Source organism: Arctopsyche grandis, chromosome 2, assembly GCF_051622035.1.
Source record: "Arctopsyche grandis isolate Sample6627 chromosome 2, ASM5162203v2, whole genome shotgun sequence".
In the NCBI taxonomy this organism is placed as follows: domain Eukaryota; kingdom Metazoa; phylum Arthropoda; class Insecta; order Trichoptera; family Hydropsychidae; genus Arctopsyche; species Arctopsyche grandis.
In genome coordinates, this window is record NC_135356.1 from 29,632,735 (window position 1) to 29,652,030 (window position 19,296).

Genomic DNA, 19,296 nt, shown 5'->3' on the forward strand with positions numbered 1-19,296 from the left:
TGGGATATGTTAACAGAATCTTTCTTTCTGCAGTGTTTCATCTAAAGCCGATCTTACACTAATTGAAATATCTCATGTTTTAGTGATCTAACGCTCGTTTGTGTTTTAATAAAAAGTGCACTCTTTCTAAGTTCAGGATAAGTTCTTTCAGGTGATAAATGTTTGTTTAAAACGGATTGAATTTATGACCCGAAAGAGTTTACCTTGCAATTTGGTGGATTGCAGTCGTAAACATGCCGTTCGTGTAGAATCTAAAGTACATCTAATCGTTCGAGATCACTATAATAGAGGAATTTTTTCCATGGGTGCTGCAAATCGTGCAAATAAGTTTATATAATTTTAAGTAAACATCATCAATTATGGTTTGATTTTTTTTTGGTTCAATTTATTTTTTAGTCGACTTCTAGTTTCCTGAAGTTTCCTGTGATGCCTCGCAGAGGGTCTCCGGATGCTGAGCATGATAGGTTGGCATCGGTCCTCAAAGCTGACACGGCTCCCTCTCGGGCGGCTTCACTGAATAGCTCCAGACGAACGCTCATCTTGTCGTTCAACAATAAGATGTCCCTTGAATTGAGCAGTTCCACTTTCCAAAGTTCTGAAATTATATAAATCGTACATATATGTGATCGGTTTTTACAAATAGTATATGTATGTATATTTAATATAACTTTTATCACTGTTTAAGTGAGTTGTGAAGAGGCGGTAAGAAAGTCACGTTTGGATAGCTAGCTGTCATCGCTTCGATCTGACACAAGATTTGGATGTAATTTCTTATGATTTCGTTAATGATTTAAGTCCTCTAGTTTCATGTCGGAGATATTAATGTTAAAGTTCAATGTTAGCTAACCGTATGTCGGTAAAATATCGAAGCGATTTAAACAGTGGAAGTGGTTCAAAATCAGATCACACATTATTGACAGAAATGTTACTGAACTGACAGAGTGAAGGTAAAAAAAACCAATGTTTCTTTTTAACACTTGAAATGTTTGTTCCGTCTCTTTCACACTCATTGTAGAATATATAATATACACTACAGGGTGGGTGTAGTCACCACTGTCAAGAAAGTGTCACTTTTACCGTGATCAATCTTTGATTTTTAGCGTTTTAAATACAATATTGATATCAAACGAAATTATGGATCTAAAATGCGCTACAGGTGAAATTTCAAATATCAAAATTTGTAATTTTTATCAGTATAAATGGCGTCACATACAATTTTTAAATAACTATTAAGACGGAAAATAATTTCCGAGGAAGGGTGTAAATAAATTAAAATTGATGAATTAAGTAAAATTAAATATTAATTATATCTCAGTGGAAATTTTCGAAGCGTTTGAATATTAACTATGTTTTTGGAACGGAACAATATTTTTTTTTTATAAAATAATGTAAATTTTTATTCGATAAGTCGTTTTTAATATTGAATTTAGCTAACCGACGATATTTTCAACAGTTGTTACTGCTATGTATTGTTATTAAGGGCTATTATTTAGTTTTCAAACTACATAATATAAATGATTATCTTATGTAAATAAATATTTGACAGAATTTTGTATTTTATGCATTATAAATAAATAAAATTTCAATAAAGATGAGTAAATGCGGATATAAATTTCAAATAAAATTAAATGCTTTTGTTTTAATTGAATATTCTACTTTAGAGTGTGAAGAAATAAGAATATTTTTATGAAAATTTCAAACTTAGTGTATAAAATAGTTTGTAAAAAAATCTATAGATGGCAGTAGTATTTTTTCTGATAACATTTACGTAATATTTTCTTCAATGACGGTCAACTGTCTAAAGTTGACTTATGATTCGAATTTAAATTTTATATATATAAATCGTTTAAAGATAATAATTTAATTAAACTCTCACTTATCATCTCCTCCATGGGCATCGTTCCTCCGTATTCTTTGGGCAGAACACTAGTTTCGATTTGGACATCTTTGAAATTCGTATACAACTTGACACGTTTCTTTATCTTTTCAGATATTAATGCCATGCCGAAATCGAGCGCGAATTTAATAGTTGGATGCACGTTCATGCCGTGAATCTCTTTGTGTCTCATCGGTATGGTTTTCTATAAAGGAAAAAAGTGGAATATATTCACGATAGTAAGTGCATGTCAACTAAATAATACATCAAATGTCAACGAAGCGATCATTGAAGTGGTTCCAGATTATAAATAGTCGTCGACTCATTTACATTTTGGCGACTGGCTAAATTTAGCACATTCACTTTCGCTCCGACGATGTGAATGACTCAAAAGAAAAATAATATGATACCTCGTTTTGAATGGACCGTATTATGTAACGTGGAATACATATTATCTTAATATTTTATTTATAAAGGTCAATGTTGCAGTTTTATTTAATATGGTTACTAATATACATATATTCTGTCAGTAGAGGACAGGATTCAAAAAAATATTTCATTGTTCGTATATGAACCTAGAATTGATAGGTCACACGTTCAAAACGAAAGTTTGTTTATGTCAATAAGCAACATTCACACTTTTATGTGTTTCAGTGACAGAAATTCAAGGTCTCAAAAAGAAAATAATTATTAAAACTATATATTATATTTGCTATGTCCACCTCTCCGTTTTTGACAATTCTCACGGCTTCTCTAGGTGTGAAAAGAGTCAGATGAGGGAAGCTGACTCCTCCTCCATCAGCATAATGGACAAAACCCCTCACTTGGTTCTCTTCGTCTTCCATTAGTGTTTCGTAGCAGACGCCATGGATTCGGCACATGTCCTGGTTGGTATACTTGTAGGGGTCGAAAACTCCTAGAAGATTTATTTATTCTACATATAAGTCAATTCTAATCGTAAAAAATAAAAATAAAATCAAACATTTCAGGAAATTCAGCAGTACACATTTTTGATTTGTATTTATGTTTGACAAATTCATACCACAGTCACTTCCTATGATCAGCGAGTCATACAGGCCATAGCAGAGCTTCTCAAGTTTCTCGTTATGTACAAATCTTTTACTTCACAAAGGCATGTTTAAAAAAAATGTGTGTAAATTGCATACTGGCAGAAACATACAGTTAGCATTAGGTACATATCCAAAAGACCTTATTGTTCAAAGTAGTATTTTACAGATTGTAATAAATCAGAGGGAACAAGTGAACATATAAATGATAGCTTTTCATAATTCACTCCAGTTAAATGTCAATATACAAAAAAGTCATATAAACGCAGTCACAAAGACGTAATATCTCATAAAGTAATTTTACAAGGTCCAAATGAAAATATTGTGTGTGTGACTAAGAACAATTTTGTATTTATAATCGCGCTATGTAAAATTTTTTCTTACTTGTATGATATAATTTTTTTCAGAACAATATTTTATATCAATCTGTATTTAGATTGTGTTATTTTTGTGTAGAAAACTTGATTATTATATTCGTATTATTATTGTTCGATTGATTGGTCATTGTTCTGCAAATTTCATTAAGCTTGGCCTGGAATGAGCCGGGCACTTGAAGCTAATTAAATATTAACATAAGTAAGTTACCCGGTCGGTAAATGATGACTCGTCTTCCAATGGAATCCCTGAAGGGACTGGCGAAGCAATATCTGAAATCATGAACAGGTTTAGAACCGGTGAAGTGGAATCATTCAATATACACATATTTTCGTTAAATTATAATTGTCTATAATTAGAACCAGATATATGCTTCATTTAGGAATGTTAAAGTAAATTACATCCATTACTCGAGAATGTAAATAAATTTTATTATTTTTAAATAATAAATAAATACACAGGTATTTTAACGTATCTTAACTGATTTTTTTTTGTTTGAAGACATTTTAACGGTTGCTTTCCATTGCTTTCTGGATACAACAATTTGCTGGACAGAATTAATGTTTAACGTTGCCAAAATTGCTAAATTCTGACGAAATACGATAAATCTGGGTTTATTATCATCCAAATCTTGCCAACAGCTATAGGAATACTTTGCGTACACGTTTGAGTCAAGTAGATTCGGATTGTGTTTCCATATTTTGTAACTTAATGAATATTTTAAAGGTAAACATTCACATAGATATTTGTCAGCAGAAAAGTCTCGAGCAATATATTGTATAATATAATATTATAGTTATTTCCAAGTGACTAGCAAATTATCTGACATTAACATATGTAGATCATACATATCTAGCATCTAACAATTCTTCTGTCTTAAATTCTTCTGACAACTTGTCTAACAACATATGAGGCTTTTGTTTCCAACAGAATACAATCTGTCAGATGATCCTGATTGGAAAGGTCGCTCTTTTTCAAGGTTTTCAAAAATAAAGTAAATAGATTTGTATCCCAATATATCTTAATATCTCTTCTAGAATCTGTGGTAGCATTTTAGCTACGACAAATTTTGTAGTCAGAGACCCTACCCGAGTTGTAAAGGTCACTGTTTTTCCTTACAATACTTTTTAACAATGAATTTTGAGATCAAAACGATATACACATAAAGGCGATGATTAGTTTCTTTGTCAATCGTATATAACAAAATGATATTTTGGTCTACTAAAGATTGTCAGAAAATAAATTGAATTTTTTTACTTAATTTGCATATCTATCGCCTTTAGAAAATATGATTTGAATACAATTTGGTAACTATCTACTATATTTTGCCAACATCGCGCCTCTAGCCACGACAAATGTGTGACACTATGACAAATTTCTCCGTGAATGTCCACTTTAATGTCTTTAGTTTTGTATAATATTTCCAATTTTGATTTGATACTGACCCAAGTTCGATCAGTTCCAATATGGCCGGTATTTTGAAGTCCAACTGGTTGAAAGCGATGCCGAATGACTGACGCAAAAGTAGGTATCTTTCGATGGACTCTTGCGCCATCGGAACACTGAATTTTTTCGTCCTCAAAAAGCGCAAAAGGAAGCTGGAATCTGGAAATAGAAGTTGTCTTAGTCGATGTGACAGAATTAGAAATGACCGAATGTATTTTTATTTTGTGCAGTGGATAAATAGAATGTGCATTCGTCGAGGAACGTCGTGAAAGTCGGTCAAAAACACTATTAGGTACGTGTATTATAAACAACCGAAAACCAGTGTTTGAATTGCGAAAGCCCATCCGTATTGATAATATAATGCATATATACATATGTATGTATGTTATATAAGTTACATATATGACATGAGCATAATGCAACGACGATAAATTATAAATTTCAACACGATCATTAGCAAGATGGCTTTTGTCACGGGTAATTACTTTTTTTATTAAGTTTTATTAGTCTAAAACTTTAAGCGAACGTCAAAAACCATACAGATTCTGATGAAAAATAATTTTTTTTTGACATATGTATGTATCTCGTAGAAATGATTTGCATACATATGTGGTAGTATTATATATTAAATGATGTTTAATAATTAATTAAATTATTATAAATGTATAGGAGAGAGGTCGTGGGTTCAAGTCCCGGCCAAATACGCTGCTAGCGAGATCTTGTGGTTATTAAAGCACAGACCGTCTGTCTTATGCTAGATTTTTCAAATTTTTCTAGCTTAATTGTTGTGATGGATCCAATAAATTGTAAAAAATGTGTAAAAAAGAGTATATTTTTGACATTTAAAATTCGCTAGATAATTAATTATACGCATTTTAAATAAATAAAAAATGACAATGAATAGAAAAAATATCTAACTATTGGTGCTAATATGAATTTTTGGCACAACGATACTAGATTTTGAATGAAAGACTTCAAAAGCTAAAAATTTGTAAAAATTGCGCATTTTTTAAGCGTTCATTGTCATATTCGAATTCAGTAGGTTGAATTTGGTAAATATTGATTAGTCTCCAATCCGGTAATTTATTTTTTGCTCAGTGCAAACAATATATGAACGATATATTTGAAAGTGGCATAAATCCGCTTTTCGTCAATTCAAGAAATATTTCGCAAAACATTTAAATATAATTTATTACGTTTAACAATATTTAAAAATACTAGTGGCTTGTAATACGTTTATTCTGCTTTTCCGAGATTCTGAACAATTTCTGAATTAAGTCAAACAGAATAAATACATATTATATGCTCATATATAAATACATATTATTTTGTTCAATGTTATGTAAATAAATAATACAGTAACGTTCGGATGAGCTTAAATAAAAAAAATGCGGTTATTATAATAACTATTTTTAAATGGTTTATTATAACACTTTTGTATTATTCTGTTACAGTAAGGATTATTAAATTTTACACCGAAGTGGATTTGATTCTAATATATTATATGTACATATATGTAACTTCAACATATTGCTTTTCGTACAAGAAAGTGGATTCTATTTGCGTATTTCGTTTATAATGTCACATTTTGGCTCATATTTACGTACATACATATGTATATACGTAGAGGTATGTATGTAAAAAGCACATAAATATTAAGTAATTTAAATTGAAATATGAATTTAAATTTACTATATTGCTATTATGTATAAAACGTACTGGAAAACGGTCCTCATAAATATGGTGATTCTTCTAAGGCCACACTTTGCATATTAAATATAATAAAAAAATACCATTACGTAAAATTCGATCGGAATTGACAAGGTTTCGACTATGCAGTCTAAATATGAATCAAATTTAAAATATAATTTAGAACTACTGGTTTGGGCACTCGCTTAGAAAAAGGGTCACAATTAAATTGGAAAGTTGAAGTAATCAAGTAAGCGTATCGTGTTAATTTTCACTTCCGGTCACACTCACCCATTCTGATGGCGGCAATTCGAGGATTTTGAATGGCCCATTCTCTGAGGGACTTCAGGGCTTGTTCCCTTCCCACTACAGTCTCTCTAAGCTCCTGCTCGGCGATGATTTGGACCTCAGGCGAAAGAGGACACACATACTCGTCGGCTTCGGTGATGAAACGTTTCTTGATTCTGGCGGCCATCTCTCACAAACTGGAACAAAGATGGCGGCCATCTTAACGAAACGTAACAACAGAGACGCTTTCGCAAACACAAATGCAAGGAAACAATCGCAAACAAACACATTTAATATATATATAATAAAATCAGAATGCAGATCTTTTCCGCGTTGCAAAACAGATTAGCGAAAATGGAACGATGATCTTTCGCGGTCGCAGATCACGATGTATACATGTGTGTGTGTGTGTGTGTGTGTGTGTGTAGGAAATGGTTTAAATTTGAATACGCAATTATATCTAAGGACAGTTGAAATTTCGACAGGAGTCTGTATAATGTGTATGTAATGAGCCGTGTTACAACTACCGTTGTTGATTCGATGACAGTGACCTACTGGGGCTACGTGTTATTCAACTGCCGGAACACTCACCTCAAAACGCATGGACACCGTGTTTCAAAACTAACGACTTGTTTAAATACTAAATATGATGCTGTGAATCAATGTCTAAGTGATGCTTTTTGTTTTGAACCGTTTCAAATTCGCTTCGATCGCGTTTTAAGCATAACTTTTGGAGTGCAGTCAAAGAAGTATGACGTCAAATTGTCAATGTGAGAAGTTTTTAAGTAGTATTTTTAAAGATAACTAATAATAGTTATAAAGTAAAGAAGTTAAATTATAGTGTGATGATTTTTGCAAGAAAAAAAATCGACAATGATGATGATCGACGATAGTTTTGGAGCACGGTGTGGAGGCGAGCACGCGGTGACCCACATATTATATACAAGAGTGAAAGTGCTTCGCGGATAAGTCTTTCGGCGGTCAAAGATATTGCATCAGAGCTGAGACGAGTTATGTCATACGAACAGCCTGCAAGGAAAGGTTATGCAACTTGCACATTGAGCAATGCATTGTAAACGCGCGCATTATTGCCGCATGCAACTATCATACAACACTTACCGGAAAGTGGCGCACGTCCTACACTTCCTTCTGAAAATTAAATTCAATTTTAATACACATATTATTGTATGTATATATATATATATATATATATATATATATATATATATATATATATATATATATATATATATATATATATAATCGTGATCATATAGTTTAATGAAACATGTCTCATTTTCGAATGGTAGGAAGAAGAAGACAAGTATGCTTTTTCAGAATGTTCAAGTTTTGTATGTTGTCACGAAATAGTATGCTAAATTAGGTGTTTCTTATTGAAAATTTTGGATTGTCATTATAGATAAACAAACGAATATAAGCTAAACAAATAAATATAGTAGTAGACTAGCCGAATAGCCCGGCGTTGCTCAGATGGGTTGATGTTGGAATAGTTGGAAACTTCTACATTGAAAACTGTACGATCGTAGTAAGAGTGTCATTGATTTGGTGGTTTAGAATTAAAACTGTAAATTTCCAAATTAGATAAAGAAACAAACATTCATCTTTCTACGTCTGGTAATCTAGCCGATTTGCCCGGCGTTGCTTGGGCGCGTGAAAGTTGGAATAGGGAAAATTTTACTTTAAAAAGTGTACGGTCGTAGTAATAGTGTTATTAATTTGGTGGTTTTAAGTTGAAAAATGAAAACTTTCATAGCAGATAAACAAACAAGCATTCGTATTTATAAGTATGGTAGACTAGCCGAATTGCCCGGCGTTGCTCAGACGGGTGAAAGTTGGATAAGAAGGAAAATTTCAAGTTAAAAACTGTACAGTGTTATTAATTTGTTGGATTAAAATTGAAAACTGTAGATTTACATGATGTAATAAATAAAAAATATTCATCTTTATATATTCAGTAAGGTAATAGAATTGCTTGGCGTTTCTCAGGCGGGAGAAAATTGAAAAATAGTAAGAAGATGTGGTTAAAAGGAATAAAATTAATTGACAACTGTATAGGATAGTAAGGATATAAAATTTATATCTTTATTATTTAATAATATATGTAGATAAATATGAATATAGTAAAGAATAAATAAATAAAGAAACCTTAATTTTTATATAGTAGACGAATACATTAGGAAGAATCAAAGAAAAAAAAAAGTTGGACTTTCGTTTGAGTTATGATTTTAGGCAAATTTTCCGTTTCCTTTCTGTATATTTGTTGTCTCTTTAGTCAAAAATAATATTCTTATTTGATTTCAAAAATCATTCTATATCTATGTATCTATTTAAAGCCTATTTGTATGAGTAAGTGCAACGATGTATTGATTAGTTATTTGGCAAAATGGAAAATAGTTTTTATAAATATTAAGTATTTATGATTTGCAGAATATATTTATGATTTCTTATGGTTAAGCGTAGGACTGAGATACTCTAGCTATGTAAGAAGAATGTTGAAAACAAAACGTTTAACTGAGGTTCAATCCATAACTGAATGTTTTTTATATACGAAAAGCAAGAATAGAATGATAAAGCTTTCATCTAAAATTATTGTTTTAATTAAGATGACTTTTTATAATTTTTAATAAAATATTAACGATTTTAATTCAGTGAAACATTGAAAAATATGAAAGTCTTTGAAAAATTCCCTTGAAATTTTAATACAAACAGTACAAACTCAAGCTTAAAACATTTTGTGAATATATTTTCGTTTACGTCGGATTTATTTTTTAAGTCGGATGCTCATCAAACATATTTTCACATTTAACGAAAACACACCATTCGGATTTTGATATTACCAAGCGAAATAAATTAAACTGTCACAAAAAAGACATTGAGAAACGCCTTTATTTGTCATGCCTAATTCCCAAGAGGAAAAAGGTCGTCAAGTTTGCAAATACAAACACACTTTACACGACCAACATTGTATGTATATGTTCATACATATGTTGTCATAGCTTAGGGCAAGAAAAATAGTATTGACATTGAATCTTCAGATCGTGTTAATTTAATCATTATCGACGACGAAGAAAGACCAAACCCAATTCAAATGAAAAACACGGCACACATAACCGGTATAGACAGTAATTAACCGAAATTGTGCAACATTGTCAAAATGAGGTATGCGAAAAAAACCGACCGGTCTTAATGTGTCCATTTTTACGTAAGCATTGTGCAATATGTGCAATTTTGTCTTACTTTTGGATAGCTAGATAATTACCGGTATGTGAAGATACAAAATTTAATGACTTTTTCATAATTATCATGATGAGTATGTACAAATATATATGTATATATAATATATGTATATAATTTGATATGAGGAAAATGAAAGTGGGATCAATTTAACTATTTTCCAATCGAAAGAAGAGTTATATGTATGTATGTATATGCTTATGTATGTCGCCATCGTGAAATGGAAACACAGAAAAAAAAATAAGTGTGTCAAAATTATGTATGCGAATATATTGTTTTCGTTTGTATTATGAAATTCTTGACCCGATAACACGTTTTCGACCCTAAATATGGATGAGGAAATGATGATTTGAATCATGAGAGGATTTCTTGTAGTGATTTTAACCTTTTTAGAACGAGTTTTGTGAATATAATAATGAATTAATCAAGATTGAAAAATATGCTTTTAGGATTGTATGTGATGTTTTTTTTTAAACATAAAGTAAAAAAATAAAAATAAATGAATACATTTTTAACTAAAGAGATTTAAGTAAAAGTGAAGTATTTTAAAAATTTTGACTCATTTATATTAAATTAAATTAATTCATTAGAATTTTTTTCATATAAAAACAAAATAAAGCTCGTGACTCGTTTATATAATTTAATCATTTTTGATTTCCAAATTAAAAAAAAGCTCCAATTGTAATAAAAAATGCATTGAATTAAGTACAATTAGCTCATAGTATAGACTTGTATATAATATTACAAGCTAATTACTAATTAAAATATGAAAATAATAATGACAGTTAATTATAATAATACAAAAAAGGGTTGTCATTTAAAAAAATAAAAGTAAACTTTCAATAGAATCAGTGAGAATTTAACTTAAAATTTCACACAATATTTTACTGAATGAATAATATTTCATAAATCCATGTATGATTCGCAGTAAAAGGAAAACTTTTTTAATCGCCCTTTATATTGTATCACGTTAACCGCCCTTTTAAGTCATCGTTTTAAAAATTGAACACAACCAGACCTAGAACGGTTCCTAAAGACAACATCAAATCACAATTTCCGCGAATTTACCAGGTTTACAAGGGAGGATACGACACGGAAGGGTCGAAAATGCGGTTCACTTTTCGACACGAGATGGTACACGAAAACGGAAACTGCATCGCGATTATCACTAGAATATTATGGCCAACCTTGGAGTCGAGTGCACTTGTCTTGTAGCAATGTCAACGTGAGAATGGAGCAAGCAAGTATGCAGTTTTCCCAGCAAGTGAGCCAGAAACGAGCTGTGGAAAGTGGTGGTGGATGTTGACTTTGTCGCGGTGGTTCTGAGACTGTACATCAGTGCCGTTGTGGTTCTGGTATATATATACACACACATATATATATATATATGTATGCAATATGCAGATATGGTCCCCACCTCGGATGATACAAATGCCCCACCAACTGTGACATTATCATAACGACCATTGTTCAACGGCCGAACCCCCCCGAAAATGCTTCACTTAAGCACGTGCTCGTATCACATAATACCCATTTATAATTGTAACCAAATTTCATTTGATTTTTCACTTGCGATGTAATACTAATGCGTAATACATGTGCTGTGACTGCTTGTGCCTACCGCTGAAACGTTTCGTTGGAGGGCTGAATACATTACACGGACCCTTCATCTCACTTTCAGAGTCAAAAAACGCTTATTTATATATATATATATATATATATATATATATATATATATATATATATATATATATATATATATATATATATATATATATATATATATATATATATATGTATATATATATATATATATATATATATATATATATATATATATGTATATATATATATATATATATATATATATATATATATATATATATATATATATATATATATATATATAAATCAATGTTTGTCTGTCTGTCTGTCTCGAATAGGCTCCTAAGCTAAGGAACCGATTACGATGGAACTTTCAGGATTTGTTGTATGCATGTCCGAGAAGATTACTGTGAAAAAAAAACGGGATAAAATCTCTTAATAATAATATTCGTAATTACGACTTTATCGTCGCGAAAATATGAAGCACAATTGTGTTAAAGAAATGTTTACGTTGGTAACTAACTTGCGCGCACTCATACCAACCTTACATTACGTACCACTCATAACAATCCTACATACATATAAAAATCAATGTTTGTCTGTCTGTCACGTATGCGTTCCTATACTTTACTATAATTTAATTTGAATGTTAAGAGGGCTGGACAGCAGCGCCTTGTCCATACAAACGTACTATACTTCTCCCTTCCTCAATTATGGCACTAGAGAAATTATTTTTTAATATGCTATGCATATCTACCATTGGGGTGCATCTATCGTTTTATTTTTTTGATTAATTATTTTTTATAGGAGCTAGGAGCCGCCAAACATCTATAAAATCGCCTCTTTTTTACACCCACGAAACGAGTCCAGCGTGCTTATTTAACGGTCGATTTAAAAAAAAAATACGCCAATAGATGCACAGAAAGTATCTTTCTCATATCGATGATGAAATTTTTTTAAAAATTGGTCCAGTTTTGGAGAAGAAAATAGGAGAATACAAAACCTCGATTTTGTAAGTTTAAAATACGTTTTATCTGGTCGAAGCGCAACTGTCGCATTCACTCAATATATATATTGATATATATTGTCGTATTCACTCAATATATATATTGATATATATTGTCGTATTCACTCAATATATATATCGAAGAAAGGAACGGTAACAAAATTAAGGTTCGGGTGTACAGCCCTCGTAAGTATTAATTTGAAACTGGAACATTCACTTATCGCAACGCATCGAGAAACGGGAACGGGAACGGTAATAGCATGCGTTGTTGTACGATGGAACAATGGAACTTTCAGGATTTATTGTATGCATGTCCAGGAAGCTTACTGTGAAAAAAATCGGCCAAAAACAGGAATGGAAACGGGAATAACGGGAATGAGTGGCATTGCAACGCAATAATTTCAAATGTTTTCGCGTCGCGACATGTGTTATTAAAGATTAAAACGTGTCAAATATTTTAAGTTTTTTTTTCTGTAATATGACGGTTATAATATTAATATTGGTAATTGGTGATTGCTTCAAGAATTCCATTTACCTCTTATTTTCCGATGATATGAACATTCTCAAAACTATTGAGTCGATTACGAATATGTCATTTTTACAAGAAGATCTAGACAGACTTACTGACTATTGCCTATGTAATAAATTAGATCTTAATGTTTCCAAGTGTGCCATAATGACTTTCTCGCGTAAAAAAAACGTTCTTAATTCTGTCTACTATCTAAACAATCAAATTATTCCACGAGTTGATTCTTTTAAAGATTTAGGTGTTATACACGATTCTAGAATGCTTTTTGATATGCATGTTGATCAAATCGCTGCAAAGGCAGCTAAAGCATTAGGTTTTATTATCCGATGCTCTAAGGAATTTAGATCAATTAAAACCATCAAAATTTTATACTGTGCACTAGTTAGAAGCCATCTTGAGTATGCCTTCCCTTGGAACCATCATTACGTTATTTATATTGATCGTATTGAAGCTATTCAAAAACGTTTTCTTAGGTATATAAACTCTTATATCGTCAGAGTGTGCAATGTTTACAATGGCTTAGATGAGAATATTGACTTATTTCATGATAGTTCAATACTATTAGGAACTTATTTGCAAGATTGTTTTTTTTTAACCCGTTCTTTTTTTTGTTTTGTTTTTTTACCTTAATCCTTTTTGCTTAATTTTCTACTGTTACTCACCATAATCTACTATTATTTACAAATTTGTCATTATTTTCTTTTTGTATTGTTATTTATTTTTTTCTTTTTTATTGGTCTTCATAGCAAGTTCCATTTTTCATTTTTATGCTATTTGAAGAAACTTTTAATTGGCTTATGTTTAGCTATTTATTTTATTATCTTTGTTTTAGCTGTAAGTTTCTCTCTGTTTATTAAAAAAATAAATAATATAAGATTGTTCACAACAAGTGGATGTTCTATTAGTATGTAAAATTTTTAGTACATTTTTCAAAACAAGACTAGGCTCGAGCTTCTTTTACTAGTTTTTCATATGTTAAAAAAGGCTAGCACTCCTGATCTATGCTATGGCACTATGCTATGGCTATGGCACTCATGATAAATATTACCCTTTGTAGTGTATTCGGTGATATTTTATCCTTGTATTGACTTATGTATATGTACGTAGATTTGACAGTGATTCCCATATTTGAAGAAATGTGGGAAGGTAATCATATTCACAAGAACTGCACTGTAAATAACACTGTAAATAACAATAAGATCATTTTTAGTCAATACAAATATTTTCAATGATTAATAAAAGAGTATCTGCATATATCTTATACATTGAATCTAAGGCAAGATATTGAGGTTAAAATTTTATGGTTAAATCAATGCCATTTTGAGGTGGAGTTTCTATTTAAGGAAAAAAGTCGGTTATCCAATTGTATGAAGTATACATACATACTAATTTATGTGTACTAGGTATGTGTGAACTTGTATTTTTTTTTTAGAAAAACAATATAATTAACATCATAAATATAATTTTGACATCATAATATAAAATCTTCATGCTTAGTTACTCATTTGAGTATCTAGATATTTGTATTTATATCATAAGAACTATCTATGTATGTAAGTTATATAAGCTTAACAGCAAGTTTGACGTAAAAAAAAATCGTAAACGAAAACTGTAAATGAATGTGTATGTTATTGATGAATGTAACAATTAATATTGTTTGGAATTTATATAAAAGTGAATTGAATTTAGTGATTTGTGGATAATCATTTTCCGTCTACTAATTGAGCGGTAATTGAATATACCGTCGCTAAGTGAAAACGAATGCTTAATTAAATTTTTCGTTGAATAGTGAATGTTTTCAGATATTCAATCCAACGTACGTACTTATATTTTTATATTGCAATTAGGGATTGCAATTTGCTGTAAAATTTGCATAAACCGGTAAATGGTATTTACCGGTAAATTAAAAAAAAAATCGTGGCTTTATTCGTGGATTAGATACTCTATAGTCGATCTGATGTAGTGTGACTTACGAGAACTGAGCATGCTGTCGCATTCGTGCAATGTGTTGTAACATTGTAAGGACGTAAAATATTTTTTTTTATTTCTGTTTTAAATTATTTATACATTTATGTAAATATTTCAAAATACAAAACACGAAATCAAAAAAGTTGTATTTTTGGACCAAAATGCAATGCAAAACTGAAACGAAATGTAATTGGCCATCGCGGGTCGAGTGGGGGGTGAATATATGTGTGTGATTACTTTTCCTAAAAACGTTGAACTAAATTTAATCATAAAGAATTTTAAATAAATCTCAGGTGAATAATTATCTCAAGTGAATAAAACTCTCAGGTGAATAATAATTACGTAATATTAAATAAATAATTTTTTTATTTTTTACCAATTATATTTATTTCTTTAAAGATTAGGCAATTTGAAAATTTCAATCATAATCGAAACAACAGTCTGATCAAATTTATTTCGATTTGGTTCGGTTTCCAGTGAATTTGATAACTTGAAATTGCAACATTTAATACTGAAAATAAACAAATTACAGACAACCTTATCCACAATACGTGATTTGCATTGATTTTAATATAATATTATGCAATTATATGGCTGTATATGCACTTATTTACCATTGCGGAAATCTTGGCGGTTTACCGGTAAACCGGTATTCCGGTATTGCAATCTGTACGGCGATGCTCGGGTCTGAGCTCTTATTTTCTATGAGTCGGTGTTTAGTACTATAATTTAGATCAAATTTAGTAGTTCTAGGAAAACAAATAAACATTCATCTTTATATGTAGTTGGATTGCACGGCGTCGCTCGAGCGTGTTTAAGTTGAAATAAGCAATAGGAACTTTTTCTAACATGGATTCATTTTTTTTAAGTAATATTATGCAATTACATATATGCCTGAATAAGAGTTTAAGATAATTAATGTGAAGATAAAGATGTGGAAGTCCTGACGATTTACCGGTATATACCGGTATTGCATCCCTAATTGGAATGAAGCAAAAACTCAAATATAAATTTTTCAAATAAAGTCATATTTGATTGAGAGGTTCATAAGTAAATACTCATACGTAAATACTTGCCATTTATTATTGTGTTATTTTGATATTTTATAAACTTGAAAAAATTGCATAGAGTTTAATTGATCTGATATGTTTAAATGACATACATACACCAAATATTTAAAATCAGTTTTCTTTATCGAAAACTATGTGAAATGTATTCGGAGAAAAATTTCCATTAAAAATTCCGTGTACTTCCAAAATTAATCGAATTAAAAAATTGAATAGATTCGACCAGAGTCTTCTTTGACTAATCGACTTTTATTATTACGATAGGAGTTTTTTTTTTTTGTAAAATTATTTTTATATAACTTCCTCGTGTGCATTTTACATAATTTTGATTTCGGTTAACCTGACCTAGTTCTATGCAATGACTCACCTACAATATTGTATTTTTATTATTACTTTTTGGATTTGTGATCGTCACTCAAAATTTTATATACATACATATGTATGTATGTATCTACTTACATATACATACATATTATGGCATACAATTGTTATTATAAAATGTTAATTGCTAACCGCCTGTCGTTTTCTCTTTATTTTGCATTATGTCCATTGATAAAGAGTGGATATTTTGATAATATTTCGTCCAATTAGTTTGACTAAGTTTCTCAATATAATTTAATTTATGTCTTGAATATTTGGTTTTACACGCTTTTAATCAGCTTCCCTCTATTAGTTCTGTGACATTCCCAATAAATTGTGATCTGATTTTGAACCACTTCCACTCTATAGGTCGCTTTGATATCTTACCATACATACTATGGCAAGATATCTTGATATCAAGATATCATATATGATCTTTTTCGAATGGCTCCTATTCCATGAGCTATTCGACTTCTTAATGAAATCGTTGCTGCCGAGACTGAATGTGATATTTTCCACCTTAGTGAGCGTAAATTGTCGGAAATTACTCTAACCCATTTATCTGGTAGTCTGCGCTCATCATTGTTTTCATGATTGATTGTGATTTATGAGTGAAATTTTGATTAAATCTCTTCCATTTGGGCCTTACAGGGATGTTTTGTATTTGTAGTTGTTTCTTACATATTTTTTGGAACTGGCTGTAGGTGCAAGGCATTCCTTATGCTATATTTTTTATTTGATATTTTTACTTTATCTGTTATTATTAAATGCTATTTTTTATGTTTATGTATGGATGTATATATGTTTATGTTAAAATGTATTTTTTTATGTATAATTGATGAGTATATTATTTTCGCTATGTATTAATTTATGTTTAATTGTTATTTTGTTTTTTTTGTGTTATATTTTTTGACCATTGTGGCGCTTTAGGAATTCCTGTTATGCCACAATGGTCTGTTTAGAATAAAATAAATAAATACTAAAATTCAAGTAAGTAATGTTTCCGACATGATAAATAATAGCCAGCAGTATTGCTTTGTGGTTGCGGTTATGTTTAGCACCGAAAAGTTACCGGGTTCGATCCCGTGCTGTTCTTTAATGCCGTTGGTCTGACTTGGATATTTGTGACTCCAAGTCGATCGTTTCCAATCAGAGTTTGCCAATTTTTCTGATTTCATTGTTGAAACGGTTCCTCCATCAAATTGGCATAAACCACCCAACCCGCTATGTCACAAATATCTGAATTTGATTTATGTACAATATGTAAAAATGTATTAACAAGGCTAAATTCATAGATGACTTTATGGAGTAATTAATTAATTGATAATTTCTTCTTCTTTAGCCTCTCGAAATACAGCGATTTATTTAATAAAAAATGCTGCAATGTTTGTAATTAATTGTCTAAGAAGGCGCATTGGGGCTTACCTGCTAGGCCTTCCTGGTATATATGTATCTATGTAAAAATAAAATATAATAAAATTAAGTTGGAGAAGATTAGATTTTTAAATGCTTTTTATTATTACTAAATTATGTTCACAATACATCTTATACATATCTATTTTAATAGCTACTGATCTACTGATCATTTTCTATTTTACAATGTTAATTTGATTTTTTTAATAATCATAGTATTATATTATTCTAATGTTAATGTACAGCATAATAGGAAAAAGAGCTGAAAAACCTATTTACAATTAGAGAAGATTAACCATCAACGGACTCGTTAAAATAAACATCGGAATCTGGTGTCAGATCGGAGCGATATCTCACTTTTCATAAGCTTCTTTCTGTCACCCATTTGCAACTCATTGAAACAGTGTTAAAGCTACTTATTCCACTCTTATGTATGTTATAAATACTATGATGAGTTAAATTGTATTCTAAGTTGATTGGTAAATGTCCATTTTGGCTTTTTAAATCACCCCTTTTGTTGCCGGTTGTCAACGATCATGAGTATTTCATAACTTTGCAGATTTGATTTTGACCTAGTTTTTTTCGCAAGTGATAAAATGCTTCCTCTTTAGTAAAATTAATCAATAAATACTTAATAAGCCTCGAGGGGTCGTAAAATCACTGGACCAATGGCATGTAAAGCACACGTTTTTATAAAGTGGACTGTAAGTGCAGTAAAATTCACCGTTGAATATTTAACATTGACATTTGACCGTTGATTATGCAAACCGTTTCTGTGACGCTTTCTGTTTTGAATTGAGCTCATTTTCACACGATATTTTTTTATCTCAAATTATTCGGAACATTCAAGATGAGGAGTTAGAATCGGAAAATTTAAGGAAATTCTCTTAGGATAATGGCAAAGGCTTATACTATCGATATGTTCTTTATTTCTATTGTAATGAAATTATCTTTCTTAAAAATATGTATATCTCTTTATTTCCGTTAAAAGCAATCTCGTAAAATTGTATAATATCAATTAACCAAATAATCATAAGGTAAGGTTTAAGTTGGTTGGGTATGGTTAAGGTGATCATATTCTGGTCATTAGAAATTGAGACACAAAGATTGTTATTGTAAATATTACTTTCAACCAATTTACTTATTACAAGATATACCTATACATTTTAGAATATGACAGCAGATTCAATAATAAATTGAATAAAATTTTTCATAATAATAGCATGATCTTACATACGTATAGTTTCCCTATCTACATATGCATATTAATTAGGATATTAATTCGAGAATTTATTTTTATATCACACAATAGATTTTCGTTAAGAAAGCATAAATTTGAAAGTAAATCACGC

General features: G+C 30.4%; 1 protein-coding gene across 1 annotated transcript; it reads right to left on the reverse strand.

Annotated features, from left to right (window-relative positions):
- Positions 1-392: 392 nt before the first annotated feature.
- LOC143922688 (alpha-tocopherol transfer protein-like) lies at positions 393-11,301 on the reverse strand. The gene is made up of 7 exons (XM_077446023.1): positions 11,184-11,301; positions 6,745-6,938; positions 4,764-4,923; positions 3,529-3,590; positions 2,599-2,792; positions 1,877-2,081; positions 393-595 (listed from the first exon to the last, which is right to left on the reverse strand). The coding sequence occupies exons 2-7, from the start codon at positions 6,926-6,928 to the stop codon at positions 393-395; spliced, it is 1,008 nt and encodes a 335-aa protein (XP_077302149.1). The 5' UTR covers positions 6,929-6,938; positions 11,184-11,301.
- Positions 11,302-19,296: the final 7,995 nt, after the last annotated feature.